At 36.3% G+C, this 20,009-nt stretch overlaps 1 protein-coding gene across 4 annotated transcripts in view; it reads left to right on the top strand.

The window, feature by feature from the left end:
* MAP3K1 (mitogen-activated protein kinase kinase kinase 1) overlaps nt 1–17,554 on the top strand; it is a 74,102-nt gene extending 56,548 nt beyond the window's left edge. For 3 of the 4 annotated variants that reach the window (XM_047757816.1, XM_047757971.1, XM_047758043.1), the window contains 11 exons: nt 513–791; nt 3,869–3,990; nt 5,632–5,723; nt 5,993–6,182; nt 6,426–7,707; nt 8,090–8,242; nt 9,089–9,251; nt 10,654–10,785; nt 12,255–12,397; nt 13,103–13,234; nt 14,966–17,554. In XM_047757816.1, the coding sequence (XP_047613772.1) occupies nt 513–791; nt 3,869–3,990; nt 5,632–5,723; nt 5,993–6,182; nt 6,426–7,707; nt 8,090–8,242; nt 9,089–9,251; nt 10,654–10,785; nt 12,255–12,397; nt 13,103–13,234; nt 14,966–15,115 (2,838 nt within the window). In that variant the 3' untranslated portion in view covers nt 15,116–17,554. The remainder of the gene's footprint in view (nt 1–512; nt 792–3,868; nt 3,991–5,631; nt 5,724–5,992; nt 6,183–6,425; nt 7,708–8,089; nt 8,243–9,088; nt 9,252–10,653; nt 10,786–12,254; nt 12,398–13,102; nt 13,235–14,965) is intronic. The other variant, XM_047757893.1, reaches the window with a different exon arrangement.
* The last annotated feature ends 2,455 nt before the right edge of the window (nt 17,555–20,009 follow it).

Here is a 20,009-nt window from a genome sequence, read left to right as displayed (position 1 = left end):
CCACAGCAGGAACTCCTCATCATATTTTTTTCTAATTAATCAAATAAGAACCTTTGACTTAGCACTGTCATTGATAGGAGAAATACTCTGTATCTTGAACGTCTGCCCCAGTGCCTTTCTTGTCTTGGCTTTGTTTGTTTTTTGTTAATCTTGCTTCAGTTTTTTTCTCTGTAAAATACCTTAACACAAATACAGATTTAAGGTTCTTCACAGATTTATTTTGTTTTGTGGCAAGCACAAGAGTACAGAAATGCATATAAATCCATCTAATTGCCTAATGGTGTCCACTCTTAATTTTACTTGAGCTAATAAATGTTAAGGGCTTTTGATAATTACCAGTTAAACTTCAGTATAAAATTCCTCCTTATGGACATATTTTTAAATTGTAGAGTGTGGTGAAGATTTAAGAAATGTCCAATTTTCTTTTAGTAATCACGAATCATGCTTAATGCAAAACACTCTAGATTCATTGCTTTTTCTTCACATTGACCATTTTGTTTGTTTGATTATAGGTATTTGGAATGGAACTCGTTGGCTGCTTATTTTCTAGAAACTGGAATGTAAGAGAGATGGCTCTCAGGCGTCTTTCCCACGATGTTAGTGGGGCTCTGCTATTGGCAAATGGGGAGAGCACTGGACATTCTGGGAGCAATGGTGGAAGCAGTCCGAGTGCTGGAGCCACCAGTGGGTCTTCCCAGACCAGTATCTCAGGAGATGTGGTGGAGGCGTGCTGCAACATTTTGTCAATGGTCTGTGCTGACCCTGTCTACAAAGTGTACGTTGCTGCTTTAGTAAGTAGCTTTATTCTATAACCATAGCATTATGGGTTTGTTTAGGGGGGTTTTGTGAGTGACAGTTTGCATTTATCATTTTTAAGATTCAGTAAAACTACTTTACCTGATTGAATTCTGGAAAATCCAAATTTAGTTTTTATCCATAGTCCCAGAAAATTCAGTTTTCTAATTAATCTGTTCATTTGGATGTTACTTTTCTTTATACTATTTACTTTTCTCCCCTAAAGTAGCTGTTCATATCTTTACATTTGCCTTACCTAATACATGACCAAATCAAAAATATTTTATGGGATAGCATGGTAATCAAAGTTACTTTGATTTTTTTTAAATTTGATATTAATAGACATGAAGAACAACTGATTTTCAATAAACATTGGTGTATGGAAATTCAGAAGCCTTTTCACAGAAGAGAGGATTCCATGACATAGATTACTGATAATCTTTCATGAGTAGGATGGAATGACAAGGCAGCTGTTGTTTGTAATTTTGGAGGCTAATTTGATTTTCTCCATTATGAGTGTGTGTATATATACACATACACATACATATACATATATATATACATATATCTTTAGAAGAGGGTTTCTCAGCCTCTGTACTTACTGACATTGAGAAAGATAATTATTTCTTGTAAGCAGTACTGTCTCATGCATTATAGGATGTTTAGCAGCATTCCCAGCCTCTGCCCACTAGATATCCCCTCCCCTTAGTCATGACAGCCAGCATTGTTTCCAGGCATTGCTGACTGTACCTTGAGGGTCAAAACTGCCCCCAGTTCAGAACAGCTGCTTTAGAATAATTCTTATCTAGTCTGTTTTTAAAACTCACTCATCTCTCTGTTTCTACTCGTAATCTTTTTCTAATCCATCCTATAATAACTATGCCTAGCAAACCTTTTTGAGAGGTAGTTTAGCATGGTGGTTGTGAACATTAGTTTGGAGTCAGAATTGAGTGACTTCATAATTTATCATCCCAGCTGGGATATTTGAATAATATGCTAATTAAACTGGGACTGGGACTGGTCTAGGCAATTGGGATGTATGGTCAAGATCATAGACACCTTGATTCAAATTCCGGTTCTCCAGTTTGCTAGAAGTGTAACTTTTAGGACTCTTAAACTTTAGCTTTCTCTCCTATAAAATAATGGAAGTATTTATCCTTTAGGTCTGAGATGAGACTGAGTAGAAACCTTTAACCATAACATCTAGTACACTGTAAGAACACTGACTATGGTAGCTGTCATTATTCCTTAAATGCCACTTTATTCTCCAGCCCAGAAACCTTTAGAGGTTTCTTTTTCTTTAGCAACATTTCCTAAAACATATTCTGTGGAGATTTGACTGAATTATATAAACTCCCTGAAGGACTTCTATGTTCAGTTAAAATTGATGAGCACTGAATTACATGAGGTTAAATGGGTCTGTTCACTGAAAGCTTTCTAGGAACTTCCAGTGATTTCACATACATTGGGAATCTAATCATGGGGTAAGATTAATTATTTCCCAAATTGATCTTACCATGGTCTGTTTTTCATGTAGCATCTTAAGGCACCAGCACACTTTACAATAAAGACCAGGGTTCTTGGCTCAGCCTTTTACCTCTTTCATCTTAACTGTTTTTGAATGCAAACCTTGACTGCTCAGTATACTGTCTTACTGTTTGGTTTATTATTGTTATTATTCCCAATGAGTGTGTGAGCTCATGGAGTACAGGGACTCTGTGAATGATGCTGTATTCTGATTCCTCTACACTTATTTATTGTGATAGGCACGGTGGAGGCAGAAATGGTTCCGGTCCTTAGAGCTCTCCCTTCCCTTTCTCCCCTCCCTCTTGCCCTTCTTTGTTTTGTCTTCCTCCCTCTCCCTCGCCATATATAATTTTTTCCTGAACCATTTGAAAATTATGTTCAGACATCATGACATTTCCCTTTGAATACTTTAGCATTTGTCTCTTAAGAACAAATACATTCTTATGTATAACGACGGTGCAGTCAGCATACTCAGGAAACTCGGCATTAAAAACAGTACTGTTATGTACATATTAAATGTTAAGTCCATATTCACATGTCCCCAATTGTCCCAACTGTGTCCTTTACAATTAACCTGCAGACCTTATTCAAATTTCATCAGTTTTTCCATTAGTGTCTTTTCTCTTTTGGGATCCAGCTCAGGGTCTTACCTTGCGTTTAGTTGTCATGCCCCCTTAATCTCTTCCCTTCTGTGACAGTCCCTCAATCTTTTTCTTTTGTAGACTTTGGCATATCTTTGAAGTATACTGGCCAGTTATTCTGAACAGTTTCCCTCAATTTGGGTTTATCTGATATTTTCTCATTATTAGATTATGTATGCAACTTTTTTTTTTTTTTGGTAAGAACACCAGAGGTGATGTGACCACCTCAGTGAATTGTTATCAGGGGTACATCGTGTCAGTCTAATTATTGGTGATGCCATCCTTCATCACTTGATTAAGGTGATGTCGTGGGCGAGTTACTTTAAGACTGTGCAGATATCCTGTTTCTGTTCACAGATTTTTATTAGCATTTGTCAGTGGATCATGCCCACAGCAATGATTACTATGGTGTTCTAATGGTGATCTATTTCCTGTATTCCTTCAGTATTAATTAATTGGAATTCTTCTATAAAGAAGAGCTATCTCTTCTCCCCCATTCATATATTTATTCAGTTTTTTATTTCCATCACCACAGACTCATAAGTACTTATTTTATTCTATAAGTTATAATTCAGTATTATGACGTATTTTGTAGTTCACATTACTCTAGCTTTGGCCATTGGGAACTTTTTCAAGTTTGCTCGTTTTCTTTTTAAAATAACTTGCATTTTGAAATTAATTCAGACTTTCAAAAATAACGGAAATAGTTGAGAGTTCCTTTCTACCTTATCTATTTACTTATTCAATTTTTTATTTGTATTGGTTATCAACTCATAGAGTCTTATTTACAGGTAATAATCTATTCCTGTCGTTATTTTGTTTCTCCATTTGTCTCAGATTAGGCCATTGTCTCTGATGCTTTTTAAATATAGTTAAACTAACCTTCCGTTTCCTCCCCCCACCAGAAAACGTTGAGAGCCATGTTAGTATATACTCCTTGCCATAGTTTGGCAGAAAGAATCAAGCTGCAGAGACTTCTCCGGCCAGTTGTAGACACCATCCTTGTCAAGTGTGCAGATGCCAATAGGTAAGGCCTTATCAGTGAGCTGCTTCAAACCCTCTTGTCTTAAAAACATAGCATGGAGCCTCACACCTAGTGAATATTTGATCCATACTTATTAAATGAAGCTTTAAATATTGCTTTCTAATATTAGATTTGAAATTAACATGTAATAGTTAAAGGTCTTAATGACTAGGAAGAACTAATGGCAAGGAAAAACCATGCTAACACACTGTATGGACCTCCACATTATTGTGCTGTGATTGATTCTCTTTTATTTTAAAGTAATATTCTTAAACTGAAGTCCAGCTGATAAGAACAATAGCTGATATGTATGTGTATATATATAAAGTGTAATCTCATTTTAGAGAGTTACACGGGATAGGAACCAATAAAATGATTATACATGCTTTGCATTATCAGGACTGAAAAAAAAACAACAAACCCCAGCTCAGTTCCATTATTTTGTGATAGAACTTTATTCTAATTATAGTTTATGTCAAATAACAACAGCAACAGAAATTCCAAATATCCTCACCCTATGCTTAGAGATCAGCAAGAAACAGGAATAGCCCTAATTGGAGAATTGGAGGTATAAAGATTTGAGGTAAATAAATGAGGTATGGTGATAGAGAAAATGAGCACAAACTATGCTTTTATTAAACCACTGGTTCTCTCTGCCCTCACCCCCCGACACCTTTCCATAAAGTGGCAGGAAAAGACCACTTTTCATACTTTTCATATAATAAGGCATAGCTACAGTAAATACTTGTAGCTGTTCTCATCTCTTCATGTCCCAGCAGATCTCAGGTGGTAAGAAGCACTGACTCTCCCTTGCTTTGCCTCTGACATTTCACTCTTGGAGCTCTCTCAATCCAACTTTGTCTTCTTTCTTAAGCCACATGATGCAGTAGTAGAGGGTCTCAAAAATTAAGCACTTTCTTTGACTTTTGTCATCTCATGAAGTCTATCTTTTGCCTCCATTGTTTTCTCTACACAAGCCTACAGATTGTAAGTATTAGAGGTTTTCTTACTGCTTACAGAGAATACTATAAATAGCTGAAAAAATTTAACAAGTAATTTGCAAAATGCATAGGGAAATCATTTTGCTTCTTAATGTTACAATAGTTTTTTTTTCCTGAGAACTATTAAAGTAAAAGCATAAATGTTTTCATGGCATTTGTTTTGTTGTCTACTTTCTGAAATTCTAAAGTTAGTTGTTTACCTGGTCACTTGAATGTTTGAACATTATAAGAAATATGGTAGAGACCTAAGATATTTAAAAGTGACTATAGTTGTATGAAGAGAAAGTAAAGGTTTTGGATTTAATTCAAGAGTTCTTAGTGAAAATTCAGAAATCAAAATGTTGAGGTTTTCTTTCTTATTTTAAGATAAGATAATAAAAATAAGCCTTTTATCTGGTTTGATATTTAATACTTGCTATTTAAGAGCCAGTAGTGAAGATTCAATGCTAAACATAGAGGATAAGGTAAAATTTATAAAATTAGACCTAATAATAATATCATTTACAGTGACATCATTAATGCAATTTTAGTGGCTGGAAAGCAGACACTCCTGAAAACATTTTTTCCCAAAGCATTATTACATTACTACTCCCCTTTTAGTATATGTTTATCCAAGTCTGATGATGCTTCCTTTCATTTGTAGTCGCACAAGTCAGCTGTCTATATCAACGCTATTGGAATTGTGCAAAGGCCAAGCAGGAGAGTTGGCAGTTGGCAGAGAAATACTTAAAGCTGGTAATAACTTTTTGCTTAATATTAACATAGCATGTTTTATCATTTTCCTTAGCAGTTAATCTCATAATCTCCAGGAGGACAGTTGTATGATTTTGAAGTAATTTTGTAAATTGACTCAGCTAATACTAGAAATAGGAATTAATCTAAAAGAGAAATTCTTAAAATTAATACAATTCAGAGTATTTATTGACCTTATACCATTTGATCATGTTTTGTTTTTAGATATTAATATCACTATTTTTCAGTTATTTTCACTTTCCTTTTTTTAGGATCCATTGGCATCGGCGGTGTTGATTATGTCTTAAATTGTATTCTTGGAAACCAAACTGAATCAAACAACTGGCAAGAACTTCTGGGCCGCCTTTGTCTCATAGATAGACTGCTGTTGGAATTTCCTGCTGAATTTTACCCTCATATTGTTAGTACTGATGTTTCACAAGCTGAGCCTGTTGAAGTCAGGTAATTTTTCTTCTGAAAATACATTACTTCTCCTCTTCTTACCCCATCCCCCCAAAAAATCCCACCCCCCAAAAAGGACGTTTCTCCTTCTAAAAAAGACTCAGAAATTACAGAGCATGTATAGGTTACTAATACCTTAATATTTGATTGACATGTGCTATAAATCAGTACCATCTTTTTTATCTGTATATATTTTACAGTAATTTTGACTTATTTTGTAATTGAATGTGTTTTTTCTTTCAGGTATAAGAAGCTGCTGTCCCTCTTAACCTTTGCTCTGCAGTCCATTGATAATTCCCACTCAATGGTTGGTAAACTCTCCCGAAGGATATATTTGAGTTCTGCAAGAATGGTTACTGCAGTACCCCATGTATTTTCAAAACTGTTAGAAATGCTGAATGTTTCCAGTTCCACACATTTTACCAGGATGCGTCGTCGTTTGATGGCTATTGCAGATGAGGTGGAAATTGCTGAGGCCATCCAGCTGGGCATAGACGAGACTTTGAATGGTCGACATGACAGCTTTTTGCAGGCACCTGTGCCTAACAACTATCCAGAAGCCACAGAGAACAGTTCCCTTGAGCGCACAGACCATTTAGAGAAAACTGGAAAAGGATTGTGTGCTACAAAATTGAGTGCCAGTTCAGAGGACATTTCTGACCGACTGGCCAGCATTTCAGTAGGACTTCCTAGTTCAGCAACAATGGAGCAACCAAAGCCAATGGTTCAAACAAAAGGCAGGCCCCACAGTCAGTGTTTGAACTCCTCTCCTTTATCTCATCATTCCCAGTTAATGTTCCCAGCCTTGTCAACTCCTACTTCCTCTGTCCCATCTGTACCAGCTGGCACCGTAACAGATGTCTCTAAGCATAGACCTCAGGGATTTGTTCCCTGCAAAATACCTTCTGCATCTCCTCAAACACAGCGCAAGTTTTCTCTACAGTTCCAGAGAAACTGTTCTGAAAACAAAGACTCAGATAAACTCTCCCCAATCTTTACTCAGTCAAGACCCCTGCCCTCCAGTAATATACACAGGCCAAAGCCATCTCGACCTACTCCAAGTAATACAAGTAAACAGGGAGATGCCTCAAAAAATAGCATGACACTTGATTTGAACAGTAGTTCCAAATGTGATGACAGCTTTGGCAGTAGCAGCAATGGTAGTAATGCTGTTATACCCAGCGATGAGACAGTGTTCACCCCAGTAGAGGAGAAATGCAGATTAGATGTCAATACAGAGCTCAACTCCAGTATTGAGGACCTTCTTGAAGCATCTATGCCTTCAAGTGACACAACAGTAACTTTTAAGTCAGAAGTTGCTGTGCTCTCTCCTGAGAAGGATGAAAATGATGATACCTATAAAGATGATGTAAATCATAATCAAAAGTGCAAAGAAAAGATGGAAGCTGAAGAAGAAGAAGCTTTAGCAATTGCCATGGCAATGTCAGCGTCTCAGGATGCCCTCCCCATAGTTCCTCAGTTACAGGTTGAAAATGGAGAAGATATCATCATTATTCAACAGGATGTAAGTATATTGTGTCTTTAAGAGTTTAGAGAATTTCCTTGGGCCATGCTAAAATAAATCTAATTCAGAAATACAGCTTTTAACATGAGTGAACTGTTAGAAGCAAGTTTTTCACATAGAATTGACTCTACAACATTTGTATCATTATTTGAACCAAAATATTTGTTGCCTATTTCAGAGGCACTTCTGGTTGATTCTGCAGTGGTGATCTCTTATGCATTTGACATTGATCACCAACATTGTCCATTCAGAGGTCAGGTTTATAGGTGATTTGGGAAGCTAGACTGAGCAAGAGTAATATTTAATATTTTTCCAGGCCATTTTCACAAACTCTGATTCTTTTAACTTAACAGTAAATACATTGCTCTCATTTAATATGTAGACACCAGAGACTCTACCAGGACATACCAAAGCAAAACAGCCTTATAGAGAAGACACCGAATGGCTGAAAGGTCAGCAAATAGGCCTTGGAGCATTTTCTTCTTGTTACCAGGCTCAAGATGTGGGAACTGGAACTTTAATGGCCGTTAAACAGGTAAATGTGTAATGAGCATGTACATGATTAAAATTAAAAAATGAAACAAATCAAAAAATAAAGGGTATATCCCGTGTGTATATATTTTTTAGTCTTTTGAAGTTTTCAGAAACCTAAATTTCAGAGTAGATGTTGTCAAAGCAACAAAAGCATCATGAGTTCTATTTGGAAGTTGAAGCATCATTATCATAAGCTGTAATACCAAGATGGCCCTTATAATGGCTTTGTTTTTGTGTGTGTGCTTTTTAAGTATGATTTTATACTCATTTAAGCAAAATTATTGGGGTAACATCATCTTGGGCTTTCTGTTGTTTTATAAGGAGCATACCTTTCAAGATAGGACAGTAATAAAGTTTTCATTTTTAAGTTGTGTGGGTTCTTCTCCCAGGATGGGGCTTTTCTCATTTTTTAGTCTGTTTTCAGACAGTTTTGAAGGATTGGCTGTGTCCATTTTTTTTTTTTATCATTTCCTGATATTCTATTGCTACTGCTTCTTAAGTTAGATTCTTATTATCTAAAAGATTTTGATAATAAAGTCATTGGGTTTTTTGGGGAGGTTGTTTGTTTGTTTTGGCTGTGCCCACAGCATGCAGAAGTTCCCAGGTCAGGGACTGAACCTGCACCACAGCAGGGACCTGAGCCACACCAGGGATATAGCCAGATCCTTTAACTTCTAGGCCACCAGGGAACTCCTGCCCTGGTTTTTTATAAAGTATCTGACATTACATCCATGAGCAGAAATGCCATCTACTATTAATATATAAGCTAACTTGGGTTTGTCCATTTTAGATCAGGTTGTTAGTGAAAATTATAAACAAAGAATTCAAAACTTTATAATTGAAACAGGTGACATATGTCAGAAATACATCTTCTGAGCAAGAAGAAGTAGTAGAAGCATTAAGAGAAGAGATAAGAATGATGAGCCATCTGAATCATCCAAACATCATTAGGATGTTAGGAGCCACATGTGAGAAGAGCAATTATAATCTCTTCATTGAGTGGATGGCAGGTAAGTTCATGTTTTAAAAAAATTATAGATAGTAGTACATAGATTTAACTTTTTTGCTTTATATTAAATTTAGGAAAAACAGTTTAATGAATACTTACTTTTATTAAATATTTAGATTTCTACAAGCAGATTGCCCCAGCATAGTAGTATAGACTGTAAATATTTTGTCTTTCATTTAAATATAAATATTCATTACCTCTGACTTTTAAACTGATTTTTCAGTGTTTCTTTTAAAATAATTGTGTACCACCATTTTCTAGGAATAATTTTTTTAAACTAGCTATGATACGATCAATATTTTTCCAGGTGGCCCATCATTAATTGGACAGATTTAGGAGATGTTTTAACATGACAGTATAAAAATAAAGATATACCTGGAAATTAAAATTTAAATTAATCTAAAATTAAGAAACAAGTTGAAAAATGTATAGGTAAATTAGCACTGAAACATGAGGTTGAACTTTGTCATCTACTTAAACAGACTATTATTGGGTAGTATACCTATAATGAATGAATACATATATGCTTGATTTTTCTTGGAATTTTTTGTTTGAGGAGTGTATTTCTATTTAAAAATCATTTCTTTAGTACATTTTCTCATGTTGGTTGTAGACAGGTTGATGGTTGCATATAGCTTTACACCATAAACTTTTTTTTTTTTTTTTGTCTTTTTGCCATTTCTTGGGCCACTCCCATGGCATATGGAGGTTCCCAGAGTAGGGGTCGAATCTGAGCTGTAGCCATCGGCCTATGCCAGAGCCATAGCAACACAGGATCCAAGCCGCGTCTGCAACCCTACACCACAGCTCATGGCAACACTGAGCAAGGCCAGGGATCAAATCCGCAACCTCATGGTTCCCAGTCGGACTCGTTAACCACTGCGCCACTACGGAAACTCCAACACTATAAACATTTTTAGATAAGACTCACTGAGTTTGTGACTCAGACCAGAGCTGCTAAATAGTAGGATATGAAGCCTAACTCTGGGTCTTCTGGCTCCTCCTGTTCTTTTTACCTTCTGTTAAATAACATGTTACCACTGTTTACCTAAGTCATTAAGAAAGGCATTTTTGTTTACCTTGGTCAAAAAGAGAGGTGAATTGTACATGAAAAATAGTTCCATCCAAACTTGTTAACTTTTAAAGCTTTCTGATACCTTGACCTTCCAGAAAAGCAGTTCGTGAAAGTTCTATGAAAATATCTCCTAATTGATAAATTTTGAGATTACTGGAATGTGTTAATTTTTAAATCAGTTTCACTTCTGATGTAAATTATAAATTTAGCACTTCAGATGTGAATGTGAGCTCATGCAGTGCAAGCTTATGTAACCAAAGTGTAATAAACAATTTGAATTCTGGCTTAAGTTTACGATTAATTATTATTATTACCCATTTGTCTTTAGGGGGATCTGTGGCTCATTTGCTTAGTAAATATGGAGCCTTCAAGGAATCAGTAGTTATTAACTACACTGAACAGTTACTTCGTGGCCTTTCGTATCTCCATGAAAACCAGATTATTCACAGAGATGTCAAAGGTAAGAATTCTTTTGTTATCTGCATATTATCAATAAGTAGAAAATAGATGTAATTTTAAAACTTAGTCCTTTGTTGTATTTTGGGTTTTTTTTTCTTTTTTTTTTGGATGCAAACTGTTATATTTGGAATGGATGGGCAGTGGGGCCCTACTTTGTACAGCACAGGGAAATGTGTGTGATTGGGTCACTTTGCTGTACAACAGAACTTGAAGAAACTTAAGACCTTTGTTGACAGTTTCTAACTTGAGATCAACTATGGGATTGTTTCTTCTGAGTAACTCAAACCATGAGAACTATTAGAAGTGAAAGGAACTTTCAAGGTCATGTATTCTGCCTTCCTTGGAGAGGTTATGACTTTTCCAGTCTCACTGCTAACTGATGGCAGACCAAGAACAGAATCCAGGTCTCTGATTCCTTGTCTTGGTCTCATGATGTATTGCCTCCCCAGAAGTTCCTGTTCCTGGTTTTATTCAAAATAATTGGCTATAAGGAAAAAGAATCTGAAAAAAGAGTATGTATGTATGTGTATGTGTGTATCTATTGAGTAACTTTGGTTTTCTTATTTTTTTTTAGATGTGCACAATTTTTTTTAAGATTTTTCTTTTTTCTGTTATAGTTGATTTACAATGTTCTGTCAGTTTCTGCTATACAGCAGTGACCCATTCATATATATACGCACACACACACTACCTACATTCTTTTTTTCACATTGTCCTCCATCATGTCAACTTTGGTTTTCTGACATGAACACCTTTAGGATTTGACATAACATAGTCAAATAATTTTATAACATTAATTTTTATTAAGCTATAATTATGAAATTGCAGTATAAAGTTTGGTCTAGTATGTTTCAGTAGAACTTTGTCTTAAACCATAAACTCTACTAAAATTTGAACTTTGAGGATTTTTTTTTTTTTTTCTTTCTTGGGGCCACACCTGTGGCATATGGAGGTTCCCAGGCTAGGGATCCAATCGAAACTGTAGCTGCAGGCCTATACCATAGCCACAGCAACAAAGGATCCGAGCCTTGTCTGTGACCTCCACCACAGCTCACAGTAACACCGGATCCTTAACCCACTGAGGGAGGCCAGGGACCGAACCCTCATCCTCATGGATGCTAGTTGGGTTTGCTAACCGCTGAGCCAGGAACTCCTGAGGAAATATTTTTTGTTAGGAATCACTATATTAAAGGTTTACCACTTTAAAGTTTTATTAAATCTGTGCCTTTGTTCTTTATGCCTTGATGCTTCATCAGATTTTTCCTCTGAGGTTTTGGATTTCCTTTATTTTACACTGCAGAAACCTGGGTGCCTGTAGGAGTACAGTGAATTGAGAAGGAGAGTAGATTCTCTGACATGTACTCTACTTCTTTCTTTTGTTGCTGTCCTATTTCATTAATAGTATTTTACTGAGTTTTTAATCTGTTTTTTATTTTAACATATGAGGTCATTTGTGGTTTTTGTTGACAGGTGCCAATTTGCTAATTGACAGCACAGGTCAGAGACTGAGAATTGCTGATTTTGGAGCTGCAGCCAGGTTGGCATCAAAAGGAACTGGTGCGGGAGAGTTTCAGGGACAGTTGTTGGGGACGATTGCATTTATGGCACCTGAGGTGAGAAACAGCTTTGAGTGTGATGAAATATTTTGCAATTCTGTGTGACAGCATTATACCAAGTAATTCTGCAGTATTATCCACTATGTGCTGACTAATTAGAAGTTTATGGCCCTAAAAACAAGGTTTTAATGATAGCCTTGATTTCAGACCATTAATCCCTGCCTTCCCATAGCCTTTAAGCAAATCTATTAAAACCTATTTCTAACAGAGAATTATTGGGTAATTTATAGTAGTTGTTTTGAACTCAACCCAAAGTACACATAATAGAAATTTTTTAAATTGTTCTCTATTACAAGAGGAGATGAGCACACAAAAGCAAATCTTAGTAGAAGCTTTAGAAGTAGTACCAGTTGTTTAAGAGTTGCTGCTTTGACCTTGGCCGCCTCTTCTGTTGTGTTTAGAACTCTTCATGTTCATACATAGTGATTATTGTCTTCTTGCCCTGTAGTTTGCTAAACGTACTGAGGTGGCTTTGAAATTCTATGATACAACCCTGCTTCAGGATCTCACAATTCTCCAAAATATTTTTGTTCCACATATGAGATAAAGTTTGTTAATAAAATAAATGAGACATCAGGTAGTCTATGGAATTGCTGTCTCAAGCACTGTTTTACTCTGAAGTAAAAAAACTAGAATCCATAACTACAGAATGGCTTTTCTTAATGAGTCATATTTCCAAATTAACCCTCGGCTTTATTTTAGGTCCTAAGAGGTCAGCAGTATGGTAGGAGCTGTGATGTATGGAGTGTTGGCTGTGCTATTATAGAAATGGCTTGTGCTAAACCACCTTGGAATGCAGAAAAACACTCCAATCATCTTGCTTTGATATTTAAGGTAATTGTGAGATAAAATTACTTATTTTTGCTAAAATTGGCAAGGGGCAAATTTTCACGGGTTCTCCTTAACTATCAACCTAACGTGAAGGCATATCTTCCGTGAAATAAATACATGTTTATATCTCCAGGAATTTACGTGGTGTGGTGAATGTTGGCAGCATATACAGTCACTTCTCATTATTCATGGTAGTCATGCTATATATCAAGTCCCTGAATTTGCAAATACTGAATCACTGCTTCTGGATGAAATATGTATCTATATATGTATATATCAAACATTTAAATTAAAAAACTTGAAGCTCTTTGTGTACTGTATGATCAAAAATTTTTTATTCTAATTTATTATGTCCTGTATTGTAAAAATTCACTCCTGGAGTTCCTGTCATGGCACAGCGGAAACTAATCCAATTAGGAACCATGAGTTGCCGGTTTGGTCCCTGGCCTCGCTCAGTGGGTTAAGGATCTGGGGTTGCTGTGAGTTGTGGTGTAGGTCACTGACACAGCCTGGATCCTGCATTGCTGTGGCTGTGGTGTAGGCTGGCAGTTGTAGCTCCGATTTGACCCCTAGCCTGGGAACCTCTGTATGCTGCAGGTGTAGCCCTAAAAAGCAAACAAAAAATAAATTAAAAAATTTCACACCTAAGTCAGAGGCCAAGTCTGTTCTACTTTGCTGACAACTCTCAAATCCATTCTCTCCATTTCTACCAGAGAATAGTGTAATGATTGAGATTTATTCTGCCCACCTTTTATTTCTTTTTTTTTGTCTTTTTGTATTTTCTAGGGCCGCATCCATGGCACATGGAGGTTCCCAGGCTGGGGGTCTAATTGGAGCTATAGCCGCTGGCCTACACCACAGCCACAGCAATTCCAGATCCGAGACGCGTCTGCGACGTACACCACAGCTCACAGCAATGCTGGATCCTTGACCCATTGAGCGAGGCCAGGGATCGAACCCGCAACCTCATGGTTCCTAGTCGGATTCGTTAACCACTGAGCCACAACAGGAACTCCTTGTTTTCTTATTGATAAAATGGATATAATAGTAGCACCTACTTCATTAATTATTTATATTATGAGGATAAACAGAATTACCTCTGGGCCTGAATAAAGCACTTGGCATATATAGTCACCTCTGTGCGGAGTGGCTAGTATTAGTCCTCTGAGCTGACCCCCAGCACCTCTCACCTGCCCTAACCTCCTTCTGTCCTCCCCATGCTGATATAACTTCCTCAGTCACCTGAAAAATATCAGTGCAGTTGTGTTTCTGATGTACTAAATTGACTGGCCAGGTGTAGTCTTATTTACTCTGAATAGCTCTCTGCGCTAAAATATGTGTATATATCTATATTTTTTCATATATATAAATGAAGCAAAGAGGGCAGACTATTTTGGAGAGTGAATATGCGGAAAGCAGAATTGATCTGAATGAATACTTCTCTAATAATTCTGATGCACTTAGCCTGTTCATTTGCGACAGTAAAGAGAATTTGTAGTACCATCTGATCAGGATGCGTTTGGTCAAAGTCTAAAATCCTAAAATTTGAAGGAAACCTCTCATCCATGGGTGAGTTTTTCCATAGACTCCTTGTTAGCAAAAGCCCGCCCACTTCTGTTTTAATTCCTCTAGGTACAGGATGCCTCAACAGAGGTTATGAAATATATGCACATGTACTTCTTTATCAAAAGTTCCAGTTGTCGGGAGCTTTAACATGAGGGTTTTCTCTTACAGATTGCCAGTGCAACTACTGCTCCATCAATCCCGTCACATCTGTCTCCTGGTTTACGAGATGTGGCGCTTCGTTGTTTAGAACTTCAACCTCAGGACAGACCTCCGTCGAGAGAGCTACTGAAGCATCCAGTCTTCCGTACTACATGGTAGCCATTATACAAACAAACTATAATGGAGACAGGATGCTCAACAAGAGAAAAAACTTTTGTGGGGAACCACGTCGATAATCTGCTGGCCTTTGTGCCACTGAACAGCTATGAATGAGACCAGTGGGGAACCCTTACCTAAGTATGTGATTGACAAATCATGATCTGTACCTAAGCTTAGTATGCAAAAGTCCACAATTTGTGCAGAAACTGTAAACCGTGCCTTTCAAAGAACTGGCCGTAGGTGAACAGGAAAGCAATGAAGTTTGCATGACTAATTAACAGAAGCATAATTTTTTTGGAGCACTTTTTCAGCAATATTAGCAGCTGAGGGGCTCAGGATCAATTTTAATGTTTCAATTATTCTTCCATGTCATATTGTGATCACAAGCAGGGGGTTCTGCAGTTCTTCTTTTTTTTTTTTTTTTTGTCACTGGTTATAAAAATCATCTGCCTCTTTTAGGTCAGAATATGCTATAAGTAGCAGAAATAAATATATTTTTTAAAAGTTGATAACTTCTTTATGACCTACAGTTGACCTTTATTTTTTTAAATACCTGGGCAATTGTGGTTCATTGTGCATTTTACTGTTGGCCAATTCATTTCTTTTTTGGAAATTATGGTTCTATATTTTCATTTCACCTTCACTTTTGTTTAATATTCAGGGAAAGGTGATCTTTTCAAACCAGAAAAAAAAAATAGAACTAGATGTGAACTAGAGTTTATTAAATATCTTGCTATTGCAAGAGTTTTTTAAATACAGATTTAATTTTGTTTTTAAAATTGGAATATAATAAAATACTACCTTCATTGAGTCAGTCACTGCTCTTCTCATGCAGATTAAGTATAAATTAAGTGAAAGTCAATTATCCTGTGATGCAGCTCACAACCAAGATCAAGATTACCTTGAAATTTGAATTTTTTTAATGTATTGGTTTCTTTTGTAGGAAACTTCACACCATTTAATTCTTACTCTGTATGTAACAATCCATCATTCATCATCACAAGTGATAACAACATTAACTGCTGTTTTCCTTCTACCATGCATCAGCTCTTAACAGTAGACCTGGATAGGTAATTAAAGAAAAATTAACTTACTCAACTACCAATGAATAATAGTGTTTTTAAACAGTAAATTTACTTTGAACTTGGAAAAATATGTTCAGAAAGAAAAGTAAAATTGAATTTCATTTACATACTAATTCTTTGGATTTTGCACAATTATCTAATGGTTTTTGTCTGAGTTGAATTCAGATGCATGGGCTCCTGAAGGAAAATGGCAGCAGCTCTTTTACCTTTTTTCTGTGAGTCTTTTAAAACAAGTACTGATTAAGCATTTAATACAAGTTTGTGAGATGTTAAGTTTTAACTCTTCAGAAGCCAGTTGAATTGTTGCAGAGTTAAATAGAATTGGTTATTCTCAAAGACTCAGGATAAATAAATAAGCTATATAGAGTACATTTTAAATGTACAACGCAAATTGGAAGTAAAATAAGTTACAAGATAAGTTTACAGGGATATTTTGCATATAATTTTTAAAAGGCAGTTTTTAATGAATGTGTTTCTTAGTGAAATTTTACATTCCTTTGGTTGGAAGATTGGCAATATTTGAAGAGTTAAAAATAGTACCGAAATGTGAAGTTTGGTAGCTTCTACATGTATTGTATTTTCTTCCTTTTTTTTTTTGACTACTTAGAATTTTCACAATTCTAATAAGATTGTTTCCAAGTTTCTCATGTGCAAGCTTTAAAAGATGCACTCTTGCCATTTTATGTACTGGAAGATCATTGGTCAGATTAATACTGTGTCTGACAAAAATGTAAACTGTATAAACTGAGGAACCTCAGCTAATCAGTATTACTTTGTAGATCACATGCCCACCACATTTCAAACTCAAACTGCCTCTAGATGTCAAAATCCATTGTTTGAGTTTGTTTGCAGTTCCCTCAGCTTGCTGGTAATTGTGGTGTTTTGTTTTGTTTTGTTTTGTTTTCAATGCAAATGTGATGTAATATTCTTATTTTCTTTGGATCAAAGCTGGACTGAAAATTGTAATGTGTAATTATTTTTGTGTTCTTAATGTTATTTGGTACTCAAGTTGTAAATAACGTCTACTGCTGTTTATTCCAATTTCTACTACCTCAGGTGTCCTATAGATTTTTCTTCTACCAAAGTTCACTTTCACAATGAAATTATATTTGCTGTGTGACTATGATTCCTAAGACTTCCAGGGCTTAAGGGCTAACTTCTATTAGCACCTTACTGTGTAAACAAATGTTACAAAAAAAATCTCTGGGTTAAGAAAATTTGGCTTAAATGTATCCTTTGTTATTTTAAATATATCAAGATATTTTAATTAAAATTTTTACCCCATTGAACCAATTTTATAGTATTTGTACCTATTTTGGTGTTTTGTCTTTATAGTAAATAAAAGTTTTTGAACAAAAGTTGTACTTTTTTTTAAGTATGGAATTCTTTCAAAATAAATAAGAGTCATAAGAACACTATAAAGCACTCCCATATATCATTCACACAAAAACCTCACTCAGGTCTTGTCAGCGGCTCAGTTTATGTCCTTTACAGCAAAAGCATCCAAACCAAGACCAGGTTTGCTGCCAGCTAGGGTTTCTTTAGTGTCATTCAATCCAGAGCCATTCCTCAGTTCTTCCCTAACCTTCATGACTTTAATATTTTTCAAGATTACAGGATATTGTTTTATAGAAGTCCCTTAATTTGCATTTGATGCTTCCTCATGATTTAATTCAGAGTATGCATTTGTGACAGGGATAGCTCATAGATGATGCAGTGTTTTTTGCAGGGTCTCTCTTATATGAGGAGGCAGACAAGGTCAATGTACCCCATTGCTGGTGATACTAACTGTGATCATCTGAGTAGGCTCTGCCACTGGAAAGTTACTTTTTCCCTTTATAATTAACATCTACCTTTATATTAAATATTTTGTAGAGGTGATATTTTGACACTACATAAATACCTTGTGATTCATCCAACTTGAGCTTTCTTGCCTGAATTACTACTCTTATGGTTGCCAAATAGTGGTTTTCTGTTTCCTGCCCACCTTCTATATTGCATTAATGGGCATTCTGCTAGAAAGAAGAGCTTTCTCTTCTTTCATTTATTATTCATTTGTATCAAATGGGCTTGTAGATTCCTATTCAGTGAGATAAAATCCATTACTGTCATCACATATTTGCTCAAATTGTCGCATTTAGCCATTGGGAGCCTCTCAGAGCAGCTTCTCTATTGACTGACAAGCCACCATTATTCTCTGGACACTTCTCTACCCTCAGATCCATCGTATGTGTTTGTTTCAGCCCTGGGATCAGGCAATTTTCCAAAGAGCTCTGACTCCTTTGACTGGTATTTAAAAGCTGGGTGCTAAATATGTTCATTGCTCCTGAGTGTCACTGCTCCAGGCCCTCTTGGTAGACAGAGCTAGAAATATATATATATATATTTGTGTGTGTACACATACACACATATTTGAGGTCTTGCATATATATGCAAAATATATATATTCATACCCACACACACACACATAACACCATGAGTTCACAGCAGTCTGTTCTGAATCTACCACAACCCAGGTTCATTCAAGCATTCCCTCTTCCCATACTTGGAACTCCCTTCCTGGACAACAAGAAACCTGGCTTCCATTTGCCTCAATATATTGACTTATTTGTCCAAGTTCCCCATCTACCTTTGTAATCCACCTTCCTGTTCCCCATCAGGCTGCCACCTCACTCAGCTGCCTTCTCTGCATGCCCCCCCCCCCCAGCCAGACTGCCATTGTTCCAGTTTGCCTTGTGTGTATACACACACAAACACTTTTTAGGAAAGTTTTAGGTTCACAATAAAATTGAGCAGATGATTCACGGATTTCTCACATACCTCCTGGCCCCACATAATACACAACCTCCTCTACTATCAATATCGAAGGGCTTTTTGACAGTTTTTTTTTTTAATTAAAAATCTTAACTGAGAACTATACTTTTGAAACTCTACCTTATGTGGCTTGGCATGTTATATACTTGCATCTACTACTACTGCTCCCAGATGGCACAGATTAAATGTAATTGATTGTTCATACAACTCTTTATATCGCACACTAACATACTATTTTAAAAGCATAATAATAACCATTCTCTTGCATTAAACTATTGGGAATGGGAATAAAGATTTACTTACTAGCTACTATTTGTCAGGCATACTTTACAACACAGTGGTTATACTCCATTTCACAAGTGAGAAAATGCAATTTAAATCCTTCTGCAATCCAAGCTACACCAGGGAACTCGTTTGCTCTGCCCCAGAGTCTTAGTCATAGATTGTACCTGCAGTTGTATGTTGGCATTTTCCACTTTCATCCTTCATATTTCTGTTCAGCAGTCATATCTTACATGATAAAATTAAATCAGAAACTAGGTAATCCAACTCTATAGGATAAGAAATGTCACTGAATAACTGAGTTCAGAAGCCATTTTGTGTCTCTATATTTGTTTTAAACTTTCTGTATAACTTGATTTAAATGTACACCTTTTAAATAGACAATGGATTTTTTTCCTAAAGGGCACACTTCAGTCATTTCAGGAAAATATTAACTTTGAGAAAAGCTTTCTACTTCAAAGAAATTAATAAATTAATTCTACTGTTCCCTGATTCTATTTAAATGCTACTATGGGAGTTCTCACCATGGCTCAAGGGTAACAAACCTGACTAGCATCCATGAGGACATGGGTTTGATCCCTGGCCTCGCTCAGTGGGTTAAGGATCTGGTACTGCTGTGAGCTGTGGTGCAGGTTGCAGATGCAGCTTGGATCTGGCATTGCTGTGCTGTAGCATAGGCCATAGCTCCCATTCGACCCCTAGCTGGGAAATTC

This window comes from Phacochoerus africanus, chromosome 1 (genome assembly GCF_016906955.1).
Source record: "Phacochoerus africanus isolate WHEZ1 chromosome 1, ROS_Pafr_v1, whole genome shotgun sequence".
Taxonomy (NCBI): Eukaryota; Metazoa; Chordata; class Mammalia; order Artiodactyla; family Suidae; genus Phacochoerus; species Phacochoerus africanus.
This window is presented reverse-complemented; position numbering and strand designations above follow the sequence as displayed.